The following is an 18,954-nucleotide window of genomic DNA, read 5'->3' as shown; positions in this document are numbered from 1 at the left end:
AAGACTGAGGAATTTTTCATGAAATCCAAATCTGGTGTCGTGTTCCACTCTCACATTGAAACAAACCCTATATAGGATACTAGTGGTTTGTCAGTAAATGTTAAAGCTGATGAAGACTAAATGTTTTTAAAAATTGAAATGAGTACAACTTAGGCAATTGCGGAAATCCTAGGTCTGTGCTTCCTTTTATTAATAATTGTTTAAAACGATCGGGGTTTAGGTGAAATTGTAAAGTATGAAATGTGCCTCATGTCTTTACTACGTGTGTAGGCTAGAGATTACTTGAAGCAGAATAGATAAAGATAGCGTAATATATTGATAACAACAAACGTCGAGAACTTCCATTCTTCAGACGAACATGAAACTGCTTTCCGTTTGGTTATTTATTGGTTTCACATCATGTCACGGTAAGCACACTCCATCAATTTTAACACTACTGCATTTCGAACAACATCATAAAGTAATCTTTATGAAAGAGGTAACCAGTTAATGTCAATATAAAAATAGAATCAATTTAGTTGTATATATTCTAGTTGTATATATATACATATTTATATTCTAGTTCTATATAAATACATGTATACATTCTAGTTGTTTATAAATACATGTATATATTCTATGTGTATATAGATATATGCATATATTCTAGTTGTATATATATATATATATATATATATATATATATATACATATTCTAGTTGTATATAGATACATGTATATATTCTAGTTGTATATAGATACATGCATGGGGCTCACGGCGGGTGTGACCGGTCAACAGGGGATGCTTACTCCTCCTAGGCACCTGATCCCACCTCTTGTGTGTCCAGGGGTCCGTGTTTGCCCAACTATCTATTTTGTATTGCTTGTAGGAGTTATGAGATTGATCACTGTTCCTTATCTTCACCTTGCATACTCTAGTTGTATATAGATGCATGTATATATTCTAGTTGTATATAGATACATGTATATATTCTAGTTGTATATAGGTACATGTATATATTCAAGTTGTAAATCGATACATGTATATAGTTTAGTTGTATATATCGATACATAACTCCGTTTACCTGATCAGGATATGGGGCTCACGGCGGGTGTGACCGGTCAACAGGGGATGCTTACTCCTCCTAGCCACCTGATCCCACCTCTGGTGTGTCCAGAAGTCCGTGTTTGCCCAACTATCTATTTTGTATTGCTTTTAGGAGTTATGAGATTGATCACTGTTCGTTATCTTCACCTTGCATGCATATATTCTGTTTATTAAACCAAGTATATGTTTTTCTTTTGTTCCTTCACCTCGTCTAACATTAATATATGATATATGTTATTTTTGCATTGTTTGACGTGTGATACAAATGGACGCTCTTAACAAATAATTCCCGTCATTTCACATCACCATTAAAGTAAAACTCAATTTTCTCATCAAATTTACCAACGAAACCGAATTTAAAACTTTTGTAATATGAAAAACACTTTGTCAGTGAAACTCAGTAGCACCACATAATCAATCAAAAATGAATTAATCATGTATGCAATATAAAATATTTCTTTCTTAAATCAAAATGATTTTCTCGAGTACTCCAAAATTGTCAGAATGAATTCCTTCTAATCGTCTCTGTCTAACCCCGCCTACCTCATGATTATTCATCATTCCAACAAAAGAAAATAATTCAACGAGTTCAAACAAAGAAATTAATACATTTCTTTTATATCTTCGCATTGAATATTATATAAAATTAACACACCAAATATGTGATAAATGTTATTATTTTATGCATGGCATGATATAAGATATTAACTGGTTTGAAGGAGACACTTCAAACGTATTGTACCACGACAAATATGGCTTATAAAAACATTCCAAAGACTTTTCGTAGATTTGGAATAAAAAAAACTTTTCTCAATTCAGCAACATGAAAATGTATGACTTTTCAACACTTGACACGGCCATTCCTCACGATAAATGAAAGACTAGACTTTTTGACATACCACAATAAGAATGGAAAAATGAAATGTTCAGACCTTGTGATCAGTCATTCAAAAATAACTTTGTTAAGCACCGCTATGATTTTTTCCACAAGTAAAGTTGACATCAAAAAGATGTTAGAGGTCCTCATTGACAATATCTTCGTAGTCTTTGGTGATCAGGTATTCCAACAGTCTGTTGGAATGCCCATGGGCACGAATTCTGCTCCTTTAGTAGCTGACCTGTTGTTTGTTTTTTTAAAATATATTTTTGCAGGGCAAAATTTATTCTAAAGCTTCAACATACTGTGATCTTCAACTCAATATTTTGACATACATATATGGATGACGTTTTATCTAGTAACATTATTCATTTTCATTCACCCATCCATTTGATATATATTTCAGTGAACTCGAAATAAAAGTCACAACAGAGTCTTCCACATCTGCTTCATACTTAGATATTCTATAGAACATTGATATCAACGGCAAGCTAACGACTGAAATTTATGTCAAACGGGATGACTTTAGCATGGCCATCTTCAACTTTCCGTATTTATGTAACAATATTTTATTATCACCTGTATATTGTGTTCATGTCTCTCAAATGATGTTACAGGGATTTCAACAGTCTCATTTATAGTCAGCGGGTCGCAATTTGATGGTCATTATAACGATCTAATTTACTAATACAACCTGTCATTGGGTAAAAAGCTGTCTGACATGTTTTATAGCAATTGATAGGCCCTTCTTTGCACACTTATTTTGACTAAATATTGTTCCGTTTACCTGATGGAGATATAGGGCTTACATCTGGTGTGACAGGGGATGCTTACACCTCCCAGGCACCTTATCCCACCTCTGGTATATCCAGGGGTCCGTGTTTGCCCTATTCATTGCATGTACTTTGTTTTCTATATAATAATTGAGATTCATCTTCACCTTCAAAACATGTAAATTGACACACATGAGAAATCATATTAACCTCTTTTAGCTGCTTAAGTGCACGGGCACTGTAAAGAAGTTAACAATATGTGGTTTATCACAACATTCCTCAATTAAGCCATCATCTAACAATTCTGAAATTTTGTTTTCAACAAATTCATTATTCAGTAATGCTGAATTGTTATCTTTAGCGGTAAGCTGTAAAAAGGTATTTTATATTCAATCTTTATAGAATTTAAAATATTATCATATCCGCCCACCCCCCCCCCCCTCCCCAAGCATTGTGCATATGATCTTAATCTACCTTTAACTTTACCAGAACATGACACGTTACTTTGATATTCACAGTGTACTAATACATACTCATCTTTAACTTTATCAGAACATGACACGTCACTTTGATATTCACAGTGTACTAATACATACTCATCTTTAACTTTATCAGAACATGACACGTCACTTTGATATTCAGTGTACTAATACATACTCATCTTTAACTTTATCAGAACATGACAGGTTACTTTGATATTCACAGTGTACTAATACATACTCATCTTTAACTTTATCAGAACATGACACGTTACTTTGATATTCACAGTGTACTAATACATACTCATCTTTAACTTTATCAGAACATGACACGTTACTTTGATATTCACAGTGTACTAATACATACTCATCTTTAACTTTACCAGAACATGACACGTTACTTTGATATTCACAGTGTACTAATACATACTCATCTTTCACAAACTTTAACTTTATCAAAACATGTTGTCCACCATTATTTCTGCCTCGAACGGCGAGCGGACATTCTCTATGCACGTGGATGAAATCACCTCAGAACGGCGAGCGGACATTCTCTATGCACGTGGATGAAATCACCCCAGATGTAAAGCCCAAGGAAACGAAAGGGAGTTGTCCCCAACTACTGTTCCTAAAGAAAATGTTGTTAACGAGTAGGATAGGAAACCGAGAGCGGATTTGGGGGACGAATACTTGGTTCTCCCATTCTACTCGACATCTTCTGCTTCGTAATTGCCCGATTCTCTGCTTGATGGAGTTTGCTCTCATCTTCAGAATCACAAGCTATAAGATTAGAAACATACTGAGTCACTGTATCCGCCTACTTTAACGTCCCGTTTTCAATAGCACAGATAAATATTCAAGATTCACTGCATTTTATTACCCTTTGACTTCCAAACAATTTCATTTTCATTCTTTAATTTCTTCAGTTCCGTACTCACAGAAATATTTGGGCCTTGCATTTCTTGTCTTAAACATGATATTTTAATATTCACGTATTTTTTTCTATGTACTGCTTGAAACTTAAGTCAGGATATCTGCATATTTGCTATGGACGGCTCTTTCTGCATATTTGAGATCACTTGCTACTTTCTCGTATCGTCCAGAATCGTCGGAATGAATAATATTCGAATGCCCTCTACCTGTCATCACTATCAAATCCCACCTACCTCATAATTATTCATCATTCCAAAAAAGAAAATAATTTCGGTCTAATTCACCAAGTTAAAACGAAAGAAATTATATTAGTTGCATTACGACGCGGATTATAAAAAAGCGTAAACTGACCCAAACCAGGTTATACTCGTATAACTTGCCCCAGAATTAAAGTCATTCCTTATAATTTAATGCAAGAGACAAAGATGCTAACCTTCGTTTATCAAAATGTACATAAACTCGGAAAAATACAGGTCAACCAAGCCGCGCAATGATTTACTTAGCAACAGCGACACGAAGCGTCTAGCTGCGAAGCCAAAGGTCGCCATCTTAGTTCTACGGAGCCTAGCCATTTATCAAAATATTGTATCGAAAGTGAAGTTTATCATGATAGAAAATATGTGTAGACTATCCATGTAATGCGTATTTCGCTGCCCTCTAGTTGTATATCAATATTATGTATATATTCTAGTTATGTATCAATATTATGTATATATTCTAGTTATATATCAATATTATGTATATATTCTAATTGTATATAGATATATGTATATGTTTTAGTTGGTTGTATATTGTATATTGATATACATTGCTTTGATGATTCTGATTGAGACTGCTAATTCTACTTGCCATTCTATTACTTTTATTCTCTTGAATAGGATGTAATGTGGGCTGGATACAGTTTCAAGATAAATGTTACTTGTTCAGCCATACACTAGACAGCTGGGCAGATGCTGCCGTAAGTTTTTTTTTTTTTCCATACTTATATTACAGCATGTTGTAAATTCTATGGTCGTTATAACGATCTACTTCGTCAATACAACCTATCATTGAGTCAAATGCTGTCTGACGTTTTTTTATATATCGAGTGTTAGGCCGTTCTTGACACACTGATTTTGAATACGGTTTACCTGATCAGGATATAAGGCTCACGGCGGGTGTTACCGGTCGACAGAGAATGCTTACTCCTCCTAGTCACCTGATCCCACCTCTAGTGTTTCCAGGGGTCCGCGTTTGCCCAACTCTCTATTTTGTATTGCTTATAGGAGTTATGAGATTGATCACTGTTCGTTATCTTTACCTTTCATTACAAGGAAACAACATAATATTATTAAAATGGATGTAAAATCTAAATAGCTGGTCGCTATATTTTTCGCAGAAAGATTATACGTACCCTCAAGTCGGTCCCAGGGTCACCTGAAAGTAGTTCTTATATCTCGAAATTAATGCGCCTTATAATAAATATAAGTGAAACTCTTATCTGTTAGAAAAGAGTGAATATAATTTCTGCATGACTTTGTCATTGTCGAAACAAATGTTTCAGCAGGTAGACATACTCCAATTTACATTCTGCTATGAATCCTTTCATTACATGTAGGTCTTTCCACTTCTGTGTTTTTCTTATGCTTATTACTATTATTATAATTCTACATTTCTTTTCCTGACTAATTGACAGTTTTGTTTCGATGCTTACAGATCAATACACTTCACCATTGTATAGAACCTTAAAATACTTTAGTGGAATCATATCGATATAGAGAAAATGTTTCCAACCTGTTGATTATTGTATCTACAAAGGTTACCCGTGGTCACCATTATAAAAGGGTTACTTCAGTTCATCCCATGATATCATATAAGAGTTACATCTGGTTACCTATTGATGTAATGGTCATATAAGAGTTACATCTGGTTACCTATTGATGTAATGGTCATATAAGGGTTACATCTGGTTACCTATTGATGTAATGGTCATATAAGGGTTACATCTGGTTACCTATTGATGTAATGGTCATATAAGGGTTACATCTGGTTACCCATTGATGTAATGGTCATATAAGGGTTACATCTGGTTACCCATTGATGTAATGGTCATATAAGGGTTACATCTGGTTACCCATTGATGTAAATATCATATAAGGGTTACATCTGGTTACCCATTGATGTAATGGTCATATAAGGGTTACATCTGGTTACCTATTGATGTAATGGTCATATAAGTGTTACATCTGGTTACCCATTGATGTAATGGTCATATAAGGGTTACATCTGGTTACCTATTGATGTAATGGTCATATAAGGGTTACATCTGGTTACCCATTGATGTAATGGTCATATAAGGGTTACATCTGGTTACCTATTGATGTAAATATCATATAAGGGTTACATTTAGTTACCTATTGATGTAATGGTCATATAAGTATTACATCTGGTTACCCATTGATGTAATGGTCATATAAGGGTTACATCTGGGCACTCGTTAATGTAAATATCATATAAGGGTTACATCTGGTTACCTATTGATGTAAATATCATATAAGGGTTACATCTGGGCACTGGTTATGTAAATATCATATAAGGGTTACATCTGGTTACCTATTGATGCATTGGTCATATAAGGGTTATATTTGATTACCTATTGATGTAATGGTCATATAAGGGTTATATCTGGGCACTCGTTAATGTAAATATCATATAAGGGTTACATCTGGTTACCTATTGATGTAAATATCATATAAGGGTTACATCTGGGCACTCGTTAATGTAAATATCATATAAGGGTTACATCTGGTTACCTATTGATGTAAATGGTCATATAAGAGTTACATCTGGGCACTCGTTAATGTAAATATCATATAAGGGTTACATCTGGTTACCTATTGATGTAATGGTCATATAAGAGTTACATCTGGTTACCTATTGATGTAATGGTCATATAAGGGTTACATCTGGTTACCTATTGATGTAATGGTCATATAAGGGTTACATCTGGTTACCTATTGATGTAATGGTCATATAAGGGTTACATCTGGTTACCTAGTGATGTATAATGGTCATATAAGGGTTACATCTGGTTACCTATTGATGTATAGTGGTCATATAAGGTTATATTTGGGCAGTCGTTGATGTAAATATCATATAAGGGTTACTTCTGATCACCTATTATACTTTCAGATCATAGAAAGCTGTCCCGTGGTAACCGACATTTCAGCGTATTGATGATCTTAGGTCACCCTTGTGTATATTTTTCTACTTCTATTTCAAATACATAGCCAGGTAACTGGTAGAGTGACCACATGACCAATCTCCTGTTACGTCCGAAATTCATACTTCCCGTTATCTCTTATCTTACAGACACGCTTTATATACGTTTTATTTTCTACTTACAACAATTCTAATGAACAATTACACAGTCAAATTATAACATAATTTAAACAAATTACCCATAAACCACATGAACATAAATTTGGACAACGTTTACTTAAGGTTGGTGAAAACATGCCCAGTAGATAAAACATTTATAAACGGACAGACAAATGAACAAAAATGCTCATTTTATGCTTTGGCTCAGGTGAGCTAAACATTTCATCTTGACACTGTTGTACTATGTAGCATCATAAAATATGATGCATAGTAACATAATTGTAATGTCTGAAATCAATAGGTGACCAGAGGTCACCCCGGTGCAACATTATCTTATAATAACTATCTGTAAATAGATTGCAAATAAATAAAAGGATGATATTCCAAGTTGAATTTCATTGCGTTGCATTTATTATAAGCTAGGTTAATATAATATTCTTGTATTTGGGAAAATCGGGGGTTGCAGATAACTTGGCTTAAAATGATGACACATAAATGATCAATAATGACCTGCTCAATATTCATTTTCCTTTGGTAGTATGCATTATACATTGTCTGCATTGTACTTTCACTTTTATGTGGAACTATTTTTAAAGCGTAGTGAACTGTAGAAAATAGGGTGGCCCGGGGTGATGCTGAAATGGGGTGACCCTGCATAATTTTCTTTGTATTTTCAATATTTCAGGGAGTTTGTAGTGTATTCCATTCCAAGTTGGCCGAACCAAGAACTGCAGCTGAATCCAAGTTTTTAATCAGCCACAGCCAATCCCAAGGTATAAAGGTCGCACTGGTATTCATTTCTTGATTATGATATCCAACTGAATAGGAACTAATTTTCCCATTTTGAGCAATATTAAGACATTTTCTTTGTAAAATATTGCGTTTTTGGCTGCGTAACTCTTCACGATATATAGTTCCTGTAAACAACCGGTGTTCGGGTTAACGAGGTACCACACTATTTATACGTCAGTAAGTAGAGTATGCATGCCTTGTGGTGAACATGGTATGTTTGTTTTTCTGATATTTTTTTTGGTGGAAACAGGGGGAAATTTCTGGATCGGTATATCTGATATCATTGAGGAAGGAAGATGGGAATATTCTGACCAGACTGTCATCACTGTTAACGATTTTGTCCCTGGTGAACCGGACCAGCATACCACTGGAAACTGTGCGATATTGTGGCAGGGCTACCACGGACGCTGGGGAGACTATTTCTGCTCAATTCCATCTAAATTCATCTGTGAAACTGACGTTATGTAAGTTAGTTTTGCAGCATGCACTTATGTTTGTCTATTGAATACTATGACTGTCGATTCTGAGATGTGGCAACATGAATAGGGATATGATACTTAGTATGAACTGCATTTTTGTTTTCGATGATTTTTAGATATTTTCTTTGGCTGATGTCAAGTCTGCGATGAACCCCTAAATTTTGATTATCTACAATACAACATTATCTTGCTATAAAGAAAAAACTTTAAATGTTATTATTTGACCATTAATCACAATGTCGCACAAAAATATTGTTAACATCATAATGCAATTTACATGTACATGTAACTCGTAATGGAAACTTGCCTGCACGTTTGTGTGTTATGAATACAATAGATGTAAAATAAATGAATGGAATTTTTTTTAGCGCTTATATTCACATTTAAACATGTTATTTTTGGAAATACATTATGCACCACTGAAATGATTTATTTTCGAGAACAATCATGTGCTTCAAAGTCAATAAGTTTAACAGCCATATAATACATGATGGCGGGATATAAGTGATTGTAGAAAAAATGATATAAATTCATTGTTTTATGCCAATTATTTCTGCATTGTAGATTACCTGGTTCAGATCTTATTGGATGATTTAAGTAACAATTATTCAAATTCAGGAAAAATAAAGGATAACCTATAAGCCAGGAGTCTGTTGTCTTCCTAAAAAAAATTTAAGTACACATTATCAGACATGGTGTGTTTCCAAACATGAGGCACCAGAATGTTCCAGGGAACAAGCCATATAACGGGTATTTTCTGCGATTGGAAATTTTTGCGATTTAATCTGTAAATGAAAGCAAATAATCTGCGTTTTCAATTTCGGCGCTTGCATCTTTTAGCAAGTATGTGAAAGGTGAAGACAACAAACAGCAATCAATCTCATAACTCCCACAAGGAAAACGAAATAGAGAGTTGGGGAAACACGGACCCCTGGATATACCAGAGGTGGGATCAGATGCCTAGGAGGAGTAAGCGTCCTTGGCGACCGGTCATACCCGCCTTGAACCCTATATCCTGATCAGGTAAACGGAGTAATCTGTAGTCAAAATCAGTGTGCCAAGAACGGTATTGGTAACTTCCATGATTCACGATAAATTAAAGACTAGACTTTTTGACATCATAGACAGTTGCTTCTTCAACAAAAACGGAAAACGGAAATATTCATATCTAGTGAACAGTCATTCAAAACTTACTTTGTTAAACACCACTCTGATTCCACGCACAAGTACTCTGAAGTTGAAATAAAAAATATATGCTAGAGTTCCTCATTGACAATATCTTCGTGGTCTTTGGTGATCAGGTCTTTCAACAGTCTGTTGGAATTCCCATGGGCACAAACTGTGCTCCTTTGTTAGCTGACCTGTTTTTACATTCATATGAAGCAGAATTTATTCAAAAACTTCTACGTGAGAAGAAAAAATCTCTCGCTGTGACCTTCAATTCGACTTTTAGATATATCGATGACGTTTTGTCTATTAACAATGATAGCTTTCATTCATATGTCGATTTGATATATCCCTGTGAGCTCGAAATAAAGGACACCACAGAGTCGTCCACTTCTGCTTCATACTTAGATATTTTATTGAAAGTAAACATTAACGGCAAAATGACAACTCAACTGTATGACAAACGGGATGATTTCAGCTTCTCCATCGTCAACTTCCCATATTTGTGTAGCAATATTCCATTATCACCTGCATATGGTGTTTATATATCTCAACTGATTCGATATGCAAGAGCTTGTTCTGGATATAGTCAGTTTTTAAATCGAGGTAAGCTACTGACAAACAAGTTGATGGTACAGGGATTTCAACAGTCTCGATTGAAGTCAGCATTTCGCAAATTCTATGGTCGTTATAACGATCTAGTTCGTCAATACAACCTCGCCTTGGGTCAAATGATGTCTGACGTGTTTCATACCGATTGTTAAGCCGTTCTTGGCACATTGATTTTGACTGCGGATAACTCCGTTTACCTGATCAGGATATAGGGCTCACGGCAGGTGTGACCGGTCAACAGGGGATGCTTACTCCTCCTAGGAACCTGATCCCAACTCTGGTGTGTCCAGGGGTCCGTCTTTGCCCAACTATCTACTTTGTATTGCTTGTAGGAGTTATGAGATTGATCACTGTTCGTTATCTTCACCTTGCATTATAACGACCAAATGATACTTTAAAATTTGTGATTGTAATTTTTACGGATTAGTCCTAACCGCAAAAAGGGCAACCGCAGAAAATACTCGTTATACGGTATGATATGTTGCAAATTGTAAACTATCGTGATGTACCAAGGAACTTGGGTTTGTTTATTTTACGCCCCTTCAAGAATTTTTCACTCACACTGAGATGTCAACAACTGTAGGTGAGGTACCACAAAAAAATTCAAATACACACCTATGCTTAGCGCTCAGGGCAGTATCAATGAGGTTTTATCTTCATCTGCAAGGCAACCTCCTTCCATAGGCAAGCTGAAGCTCAGTTAATATTTCAAGTGTAATTTCAAAGAGACATCTGTTAAAACATTTTCAGATAAGATGAAGTGACCGAGAAAGATGGGTTTAAACCATCAATTTCAACGCTGTAGACCTACTCATGAAACACGAACGAAGTGTTTGAGGTAAGTAAGGGTTTCTGAAATTCGGTGACAAATAAAAATTCTCAGGTATAAAAAATCTGAGGTCGAAATTTGGACTTAAGTCTGGGATTTTAAGTAAATTTTGACTGATGAAATAAAATAAATATCAAACTTAAGCATGAGGGATTTTTCAAGAAATCCAAATCTGGTGTCCTGTTCCACTCTCACATTGATACATAGGATCCTAGTGGTTTGTCAGTAAATGTTAGAGCTGATGAAGACTAAATGATTTTAAAAATTGAAATGAGTACAACTTAGGCAATTGCGGAAATCCTAGGTCTGTGCTTCCTTTTATTAATAATTGTTTAAAACGATCGGGGTTTAGGTGAAATTGTAAAGTATGAAATGTGCCTCATGTCTTTACTACGTGTGTAGGCTAGAGATTACTTGAAGCAGAATAGGTAAAGATAGCGTAATATATTGATAACAACAAACGTCGAGAACTTCCATTCTTCAGACGAACATGAAACTGCTTTCCGTTTGGTTATTTATTGGTTTCACATCATGTCACGGTAAGCACACTCCATCAATTTTAACACTACTGCATTTCGAACAACATCATAAAGGAATCTTTATGAAAGAGGTAACCAGTTAATGTCAATTAAAAATAAAATCAATTTAGTTGCATATATTCAAGTTGTATATAGATAGATGTATATATTCTAGGTGTATATAGATAGTATACACCTATTTACTGGCTATGAGGTTAATAACAAGTTTATTGTCCCCCAAGGCAGCAACCATTTCCCATGGCGCAGCCGAGTGTGCAGCCGAGGGAAATAGTTGCTGTCTTGGGGGACAATAAACTTGCTATTGTCCGAATAGTCAGTAAATGTGTTTTATTACACTGAAGTAGACTTTACTTGTGTCAGACATACCAAAGTGAAGTAAACTAACATTCGGCATTAGCCTAGATGGAATCGACCGAGGTGATCCGAGTGGTAAACTAGTTAGAGTTATCAAACTTTGACGTCACAGAAAAGAAAACCCGGGAAAATATAGTATCCGGTAAATAGTTTCGAGACTATTTCCCTAGGGTGAGATAGTTCAGAAACTATTTCACGGCTAAAATAGCAAATTTATTCACCTAACATTTATATAGCAAAAACGTTCTGAGGTATATTAAATGTATATATTCTAGTTGTATATAGATACATGTATATATTCTAGTAGTATAGCGATACATGTATAAATTCTAGTCGTATGTATATATATATATATATATATATATATATATATATATATATATATTCTAGGTGTATATAGATACATGTATATATTATTGGTCTATACAGATACATGTATATATTATAGTTGTATATAGATACATGCATATTTTATAGTTCTATATAAATATATGTTTATATTATAGTTGTGTTCAGATACATGTATATATTCTAGTTATATATACATGCATATATGATAGTTTTATATAGATACCTATATATATTGAGCATCACTGGAGACATTATTTGTCGAAATGCGCATGTTTTGTTTTTTTTGTTTTTTGTTTGTTTGTTTGGTTGTTTTTTTTGTTGTTTTGTTTTTTGTTTGTTTTTTTTTTTTTTTTTTTACATTTTTATATTATAGTTGTTTGTATACATGTATATATTATAGTTGGATATAGATATATGTATACTAGCGGAAAAAAAAGAAACTGCATTATTTAAGAAAAAATAATAAAAAATTAACAATGAACAAATTTTATTTTTTGTAATACTGTTAACAAATGTATTCGTTACAACATTTCATAATCCATTAATGATAACGTCGAATATTTACATTTGCCAATGCACTTCCTTATATGACAGTACTAATGAAATCGATGTTCAATTTCGTATGACATGAATTTGGTCACGTGATCAGTTTGTTCTTGCGTATGAATACAATCACCGCTTCAAAAGTCAGTTCCTGTATTTTCACCTGGCTTGTTGTTTATGCAATGCAGTGGGGAATTTAGACACACACACACCCACAAATTTAAATAATAGAAATAGTGTGAGTAAAATTCGAGATTGGCACCCAAAATGGCTGAGTATTTTGGCTAGTACTTGACTTTAAAACACATACACACCCCTTCGTAAAATCTGGATTCGCCACTGAAATGATATGATAACAGAAACAAACGCAGCAGGATATTTATACAGATTTTATGTTGTAAACAAACAAGAATTTCATCAATTTATAAAAGAGAAACATTAAACATATCATTCTGTTGTTTCATTTTATATAGTTTTAAATACCGTCTTCAACTTCTGCATGGCGATTTTATAAAGTTCTATGATATTGGAAGCGAAGACATGTAGACAGAGTTATAAGCCTATTTACTTTATGATGATAAGTTAATCTGTTGTTTCCTGACAACTTCCATCACGGCTATGACTCGGCATGATCATAAGCGAGGCTGGTTTCGAGGCTCGAAAAATTTAGATGTTCATGTCAGGGTACCGGTGCGAGTCTTCATTAAATTCCTACAACAGAAATTTCTCAAGTGAACAAAAACTCCGTCAGTTCGTTTTTATTTTCTTTTACACACACTGAATGTAAATAAAAGAAGCAACCTACCTGCACTTTGTCTAAATCTGTCCTACTGTCTTGAATCGCGCGTATCGTCTCCTGCATGGCTACGTTTACCACGAGTCCTAACGATGAACATACCGTTGTTTCTTTTCAAAAACCTGACTAAGAGCTTAACGTTAACTTGACCCATCATATCCACCATCAATTCTCTCAGATTCTTTGAATTTCTGTCAAAATTTGTGATCAACAAGCGTTTTCAACTTAGTAAGCTAGCCCGACACGACACCAGTTTCTCCATCGCTGATCGCGACCAAATCACATCACGGATGTAGTTTACTCCGCTCTTCTTGTCGTCATTTCAGTTAACTTTACGCTCTAAATTACCTTTATTTTACACATGTTTAGTCTTTTTTTTTTTTTTTTAACAATTTCAATTAAATATCCCTATCTTATATTCTCTTTTATATTGTTCCTAATTTTTTATTCGATAAAACTCTAACGAACTATATTTTGTGTTCTACGATCGTTATTTTGGTCATCTGCTACATAATCATGGAAGCTCGGTAAGAACACAAATCAAAATATAAAATATAAATATAAGAAATAAAATATCATTTTTGAATGTTATTGGGAGATGACATGAAGTTGGTACGTGATCAAATCTACTATAACGCCCTTCGGGCGTTATAGGATTTGATCACGTGACCAAATTCATGTCATATCCCAACAACATTAAAAAATGATATCTTATTTCTTAAATAACGTCAATTTCAGCACACTCGAAAGACACTGGTATTCGGACTTGAATTAAGAAAGTTAATAACGCGTGCGACCAACATGTGCATTCACGCATGCTTGACAACGGCGCCTCATTGATGCCACTAAATTGTTCAGAAATGCTTGAGGGATGTTGTTCCAGATGTTAGTTAAAGCCTGGCCTAAATCAGCCAATGTCACTGACTGATTTGGTAAACAGCGTAGACGTCGTTCTATTTCATCTCAGACGTGCTTGATCGGCGATAAATCGGGGAAACAGCTGGCAAAGGCAAGATATCGACATTCTGTTGAACAAAAAAGTCCCTGACTACACGTACAACATGTGGCCTTGCGTTGTCTTACTGCAGAGTGATGTGATTTTGCTGTCTCTGTATGAAGGGTATCACATGGCGCTGAATAATTTCGTCTCGATAGCGTACGCCGCGGTGAGATTTCCATTGACAATTTATAGAGGGGTCCTTCCACGTGCTGTTATTCCACCCCACACCATAACGCTACCTCCACCGAATTGTCGACGTTGCACAACACAAGCGTCCTGGTACCGCTCCCCAACGTGAAGATACACTCTATAATGGCCGTCACTGCTATCCACATGAAATCTGGATTCATCAGTGAACAGAATATTGGCCCAGTCCTGTATTCTCAATCGCAGATGTCGTCTGCACCACGCTATTCTAGCGATACGATGATGTTGTAGCAGTATTGGTCCCACCGCTGGACTTTTGCTCGCGCAAACGATTACGCACATTTCTTGGACTGATTGGTCGAAGTCCAGGAATGCTACAAGCAGTCAAACTTGCCGTCTGGAAAAGATTTCTCAGGTCCACAAGTCTAATGTGGTTGTCCTGTCGACGCGACGTCACACGAGGACGCCCAGAACATGGTCGATCCCGAGTGTTACCAGATTGTTCGAAACGTCTCCATAATGACTGGATGGTATTCTGATGAACTACAAAGTGTCTTGCTACGATATTTTGTGCCATTCCAGCTTGAAGCATCCCAAGAGCACGATCACGCTTGCTTTTCGCTGAATCGTGGCATGACAGAAGAGTAAATATTGTCAAAACTAAAGTGCTTTCCTTAACGAATAGTGTCCAAACAAACCTTTTACACTTCTTACTCCAAACAGTATTGACCAGTAAAACTCGTGCGTACGAACACTTCAATAAACGACATGTGTTCACTAACCATGAAAAAGTCCGTGCGTCTGAGTCGGGTACTATCCGATATTGTTCAAAAACATCACCTTTATCGATTGTTTAGATTTTATAAATATAAACAATATATATAAATAAATTATCCTAAATTTTATAATGCAGTTTCTTTTTCCCGCTAGTATATATATTCTAGTTGTATATTGATATATGTATATGTTTTAGTTGTATATTCATATATTTATATCCTTTTCTGCAAACATTGCTTCGATGATTTTTATTTGGATAGCTAATTCTGCTTGCGATTACATTATTTTCATACTCTTGAATAGGATGTAATGTGGGCTGGATACAGTTTCAAGATAAATGTTACTTGTTCAGTCATACACTAGACAGCTGGGCAGATGCTGCCGTGAGTTTTATCTTATTTTATACTTCTATAACACTGAAACAACATTATATCATCAAAACGGATGTAAATTTTACACAGTGGTTGGTCGCTATGTTTTCCTTTGTATTTTCGATATTTCAGGGCGTTTGTAGTGTATTCCATTCCAAGCTGGCCGAACCAAGAACTGCAGCTGAATCCAAGTTTTTAATGAGCCACAGCCAATCCCAAGGTATAAAGGTCGCACCGGTATAAAGGTCACACCGGTATAAAGGTCACACCGATATTCATGTTTTGATTATGATGTCCAACTGATTGGGAACACAGACTAGGGCTAATTTCCACATAGTAAGCACATAAGCAGTGGTTGAGCTATTTAATATATGTTGAGCCATTCTCTTTATAAAATGTTGCGTTTTTGGCTGATTATTAACTCTGCACAAATATATAGTTCCTGTAAACAACCGGTGTTTGGATTAACAAGGCACCACTATATTTAAGTTAAAGTATGCATGCCTTGTGATGAACATGGTCTTTGTTTAGTTTTTCTGATACCTTTTTGTGGAAACAGGGGGCAATTTCTGGATCGGTATATCTGATATCATTGAGGAAGGAAGATGGGAATATTCTGACCAGACTGAAATCACTTTTAACGATTTTTTCCCTGGTGAACCTAACCAGCATACCACTGGAAACTGTGTGCTGTTGTGGCAGGCCTACCACGGACGCTGGGGAGACTATACCTGCTCAATTCCATCTAAATTCATCTGTGAAACTGACGTTATGTAAGTTAGTTTTGAAAACCTGCAGCAATTATTTTTTTCTTTGTATTGAACACAATGACTGACGAGTCTTACCTGCAGTAACATCAAGAGTGATGACATGGTGAAGATAACGAAGAGATCAATTCCTGATCAGGTAAACGGAGTAAAACGTAGTCAAAATCAGTGTCTAAAGGGCGGTCTTACTATTGGTATGAAACACATCAGACAACATTTGACCCAATGACATGTTGTATTGACAAACTAAATTTAGATCGTTATAACGATTTACAATGCTGGTTATAAGCAGAACAAGCTCTAGTGTATCGAGTCAGTTCAGATATGCACATCCATATGCAGGTGATAGTGGAATATTGCTACATAATTAAATATGGGAAGTTGACGATAGAGAAGCTGTTCAAAGTCATCCCGTCTGTCTTAAAGTTGAGTTGTTAGTTTGCCTGTAATATTCATGTTTAATAATATGTTTAAGTAGGAAGCAGTTGTGGACGACTCATATCGAGTCCACTGGGGCATATCGAATCGACATATGGATGATTTGAAAAGTTAATAGGTAACACGTCGTCGATTTATTTAAATGTTGAGTTAAAGGCCACAGCAAGAGATTTAATTTTGCCATGTAGAAGGTTTTGAATAAATTCTGCCCCGTAAGAATATAAGAACAGGTCATGAAATAAAGGAGCAGAATTAATGCCCATGGGACATGCTCACTAAATACTACAAATATGTTGTCAATGAGGAACTTCACCAATTTTTAATATCAACTTGATAGTACTTGTGTGTAGAATATATAGTCTTTGCTTCATCGTAAGGAGTGGTCGTATATGATAGGATGATGAACTGCAATTTTATTTGGATTATTTATAGATATTTGCTTTGGTTGATGCGATAAACCCTTAAATTTGAACATCTACATCACAACATTATTTTATTAAGAAAAACTTTGAAAGTGGTGGTTCATTTTATCGTAAATCATATTGTTACACTAAACCCAATGTTAACGTCACAGTGAGTGATAACCCGTGATGAGAAATTGTCTGCACTCTCCTGTCTGTCATCAAATCAATAAATGTAAAACAAATGAAGATTTACTGCTTACATTAACATTAAATATACATGTGAGGTTTGGGAACATGACTGTAATATTTTCTTTTCTAGAACTTTTCGTGCTTGTTAGTTAATTCAAGTTTAACAGCCATAGAAACCTCATGATGACGGAATACTAAAGCGATTATATACAAAAATATTCATAAAAATTTAATGTTTTATGCCAATTATTTCTGCATTGTAGATCACCGGATTCAGATCTTATTGGATGATGTGTCTTGGATTTCACAATAAAATGACTCCAAAGGAAAAATAAAGGATTACCCACAGACCAGGAGTCCGTTGTGTTTCTGCAAAAATGAAAATATACATACTTATCAGACATTATGTGTTTCGAAAATGAGACATCAGAATGTTCCAAAGAATATAGGATAAAAGTTAAACTCCGCCGCGATGATAAAAGTTTAACTCCGCCGTGATGATAAAAGTTTAACTCCGCCGTGATGATAAAAGTTGAACTCCGCCGTGATGATAAAAGTTTAACTCCGCCGCGATGGTCTTGAGGTAATTCTTTAGCCCTGCATGCGGAAGGTCGGGGTTCGAATCCGGGCCGCGACAGACCCAAGTCATTAAAACAGTTAGTGACAGTACCATAGCCAAACGCTCGGTATCAGGTGTGAATGTCACGGGTCCTTGGAGATGACCTTAAAAATGGATGTCCCGTGTCACAGTAGGTGTGGCACGCTAAAGAACCCTCACTGCTCAATGGCCGTAAGCGCCGAGCATAGACCTAAATTTGAAGCCCTTCACTGGTATTAATGACGTCTCAATATGGCTGAAATATTCTCGAGAGGGGCGTTACACAAGATAC

General features: G+C 35.4%; 2 protein-coding genes across 2 annotated transcripts; both read left to right on the top strand.

Moving 5' to 3' along the window:
- Window positions 1–278: 278 nt before the first annotated feature.
- Window positions 279–9,485, top strand: LOC130047126 (perlucin-like). Its single transcript, XM_056141517.1, has 5 exons — window positions 279–407; window positions 5,028–5,107; window positions 8,195–8,282; window positions 8,552–8,765; window positions 9,345–9,485. The coding sequence occupies exons 1-5, from the start codon at window positions 359–361 to the stop codon at window positions 9,370–9,372; spliced, it is 459 nt and encodes a 152-aa protein (XP_055997492.1). The 5' UTR covers window positions 279–358; the 3' UTR covers window positions 9,373–9,485.
- Window positions 9,486–11,747: 2,262 nt separating this feature from the next.
- LOC130046277 (perlucin-like) lies at window positions 11,748–18,414 on the top strand. Its single transcript, XM_048873250.2, has 5 exons — window positions 11,748–11,927; window positions 16,199–16,278; window positions 16,399–16,486; window positions 16,826–17,039; window positions 18,328–18,414. The coding sequence occupies exons 1-5, from the start codon at window positions 11,879–11,881 to the stop codon at window positions 18,353–18,355; spliced, it is 459 nt and encodes a 152-aa protein (XP_048729207.1). The 5' UTR covers window positions 11,748–11,878; the 3' UTR covers window positions 18,356–18,414.
- The last annotated feature ends 540 nt before the right edge of the window (window positions 18,415–18,954 follow it).

Source organism: Ostrea edulis, chromosome 6, assembly GCF_947568905.1.
Source record: "Ostrea edulis chromosome 6, xbOstEdul1.1, whole genome shotgun sequence".
NCBI classification, from domain to species: domain Eukaryota; kingdom Metazoa; phylum Mollusca; class Bivalvia; order Ostreida; family Ostreidae; genus Ostrea; species Ostrea edulis.
This window is presented reverse-complemented; position numbering and strand designations above follow the sequence as displayed.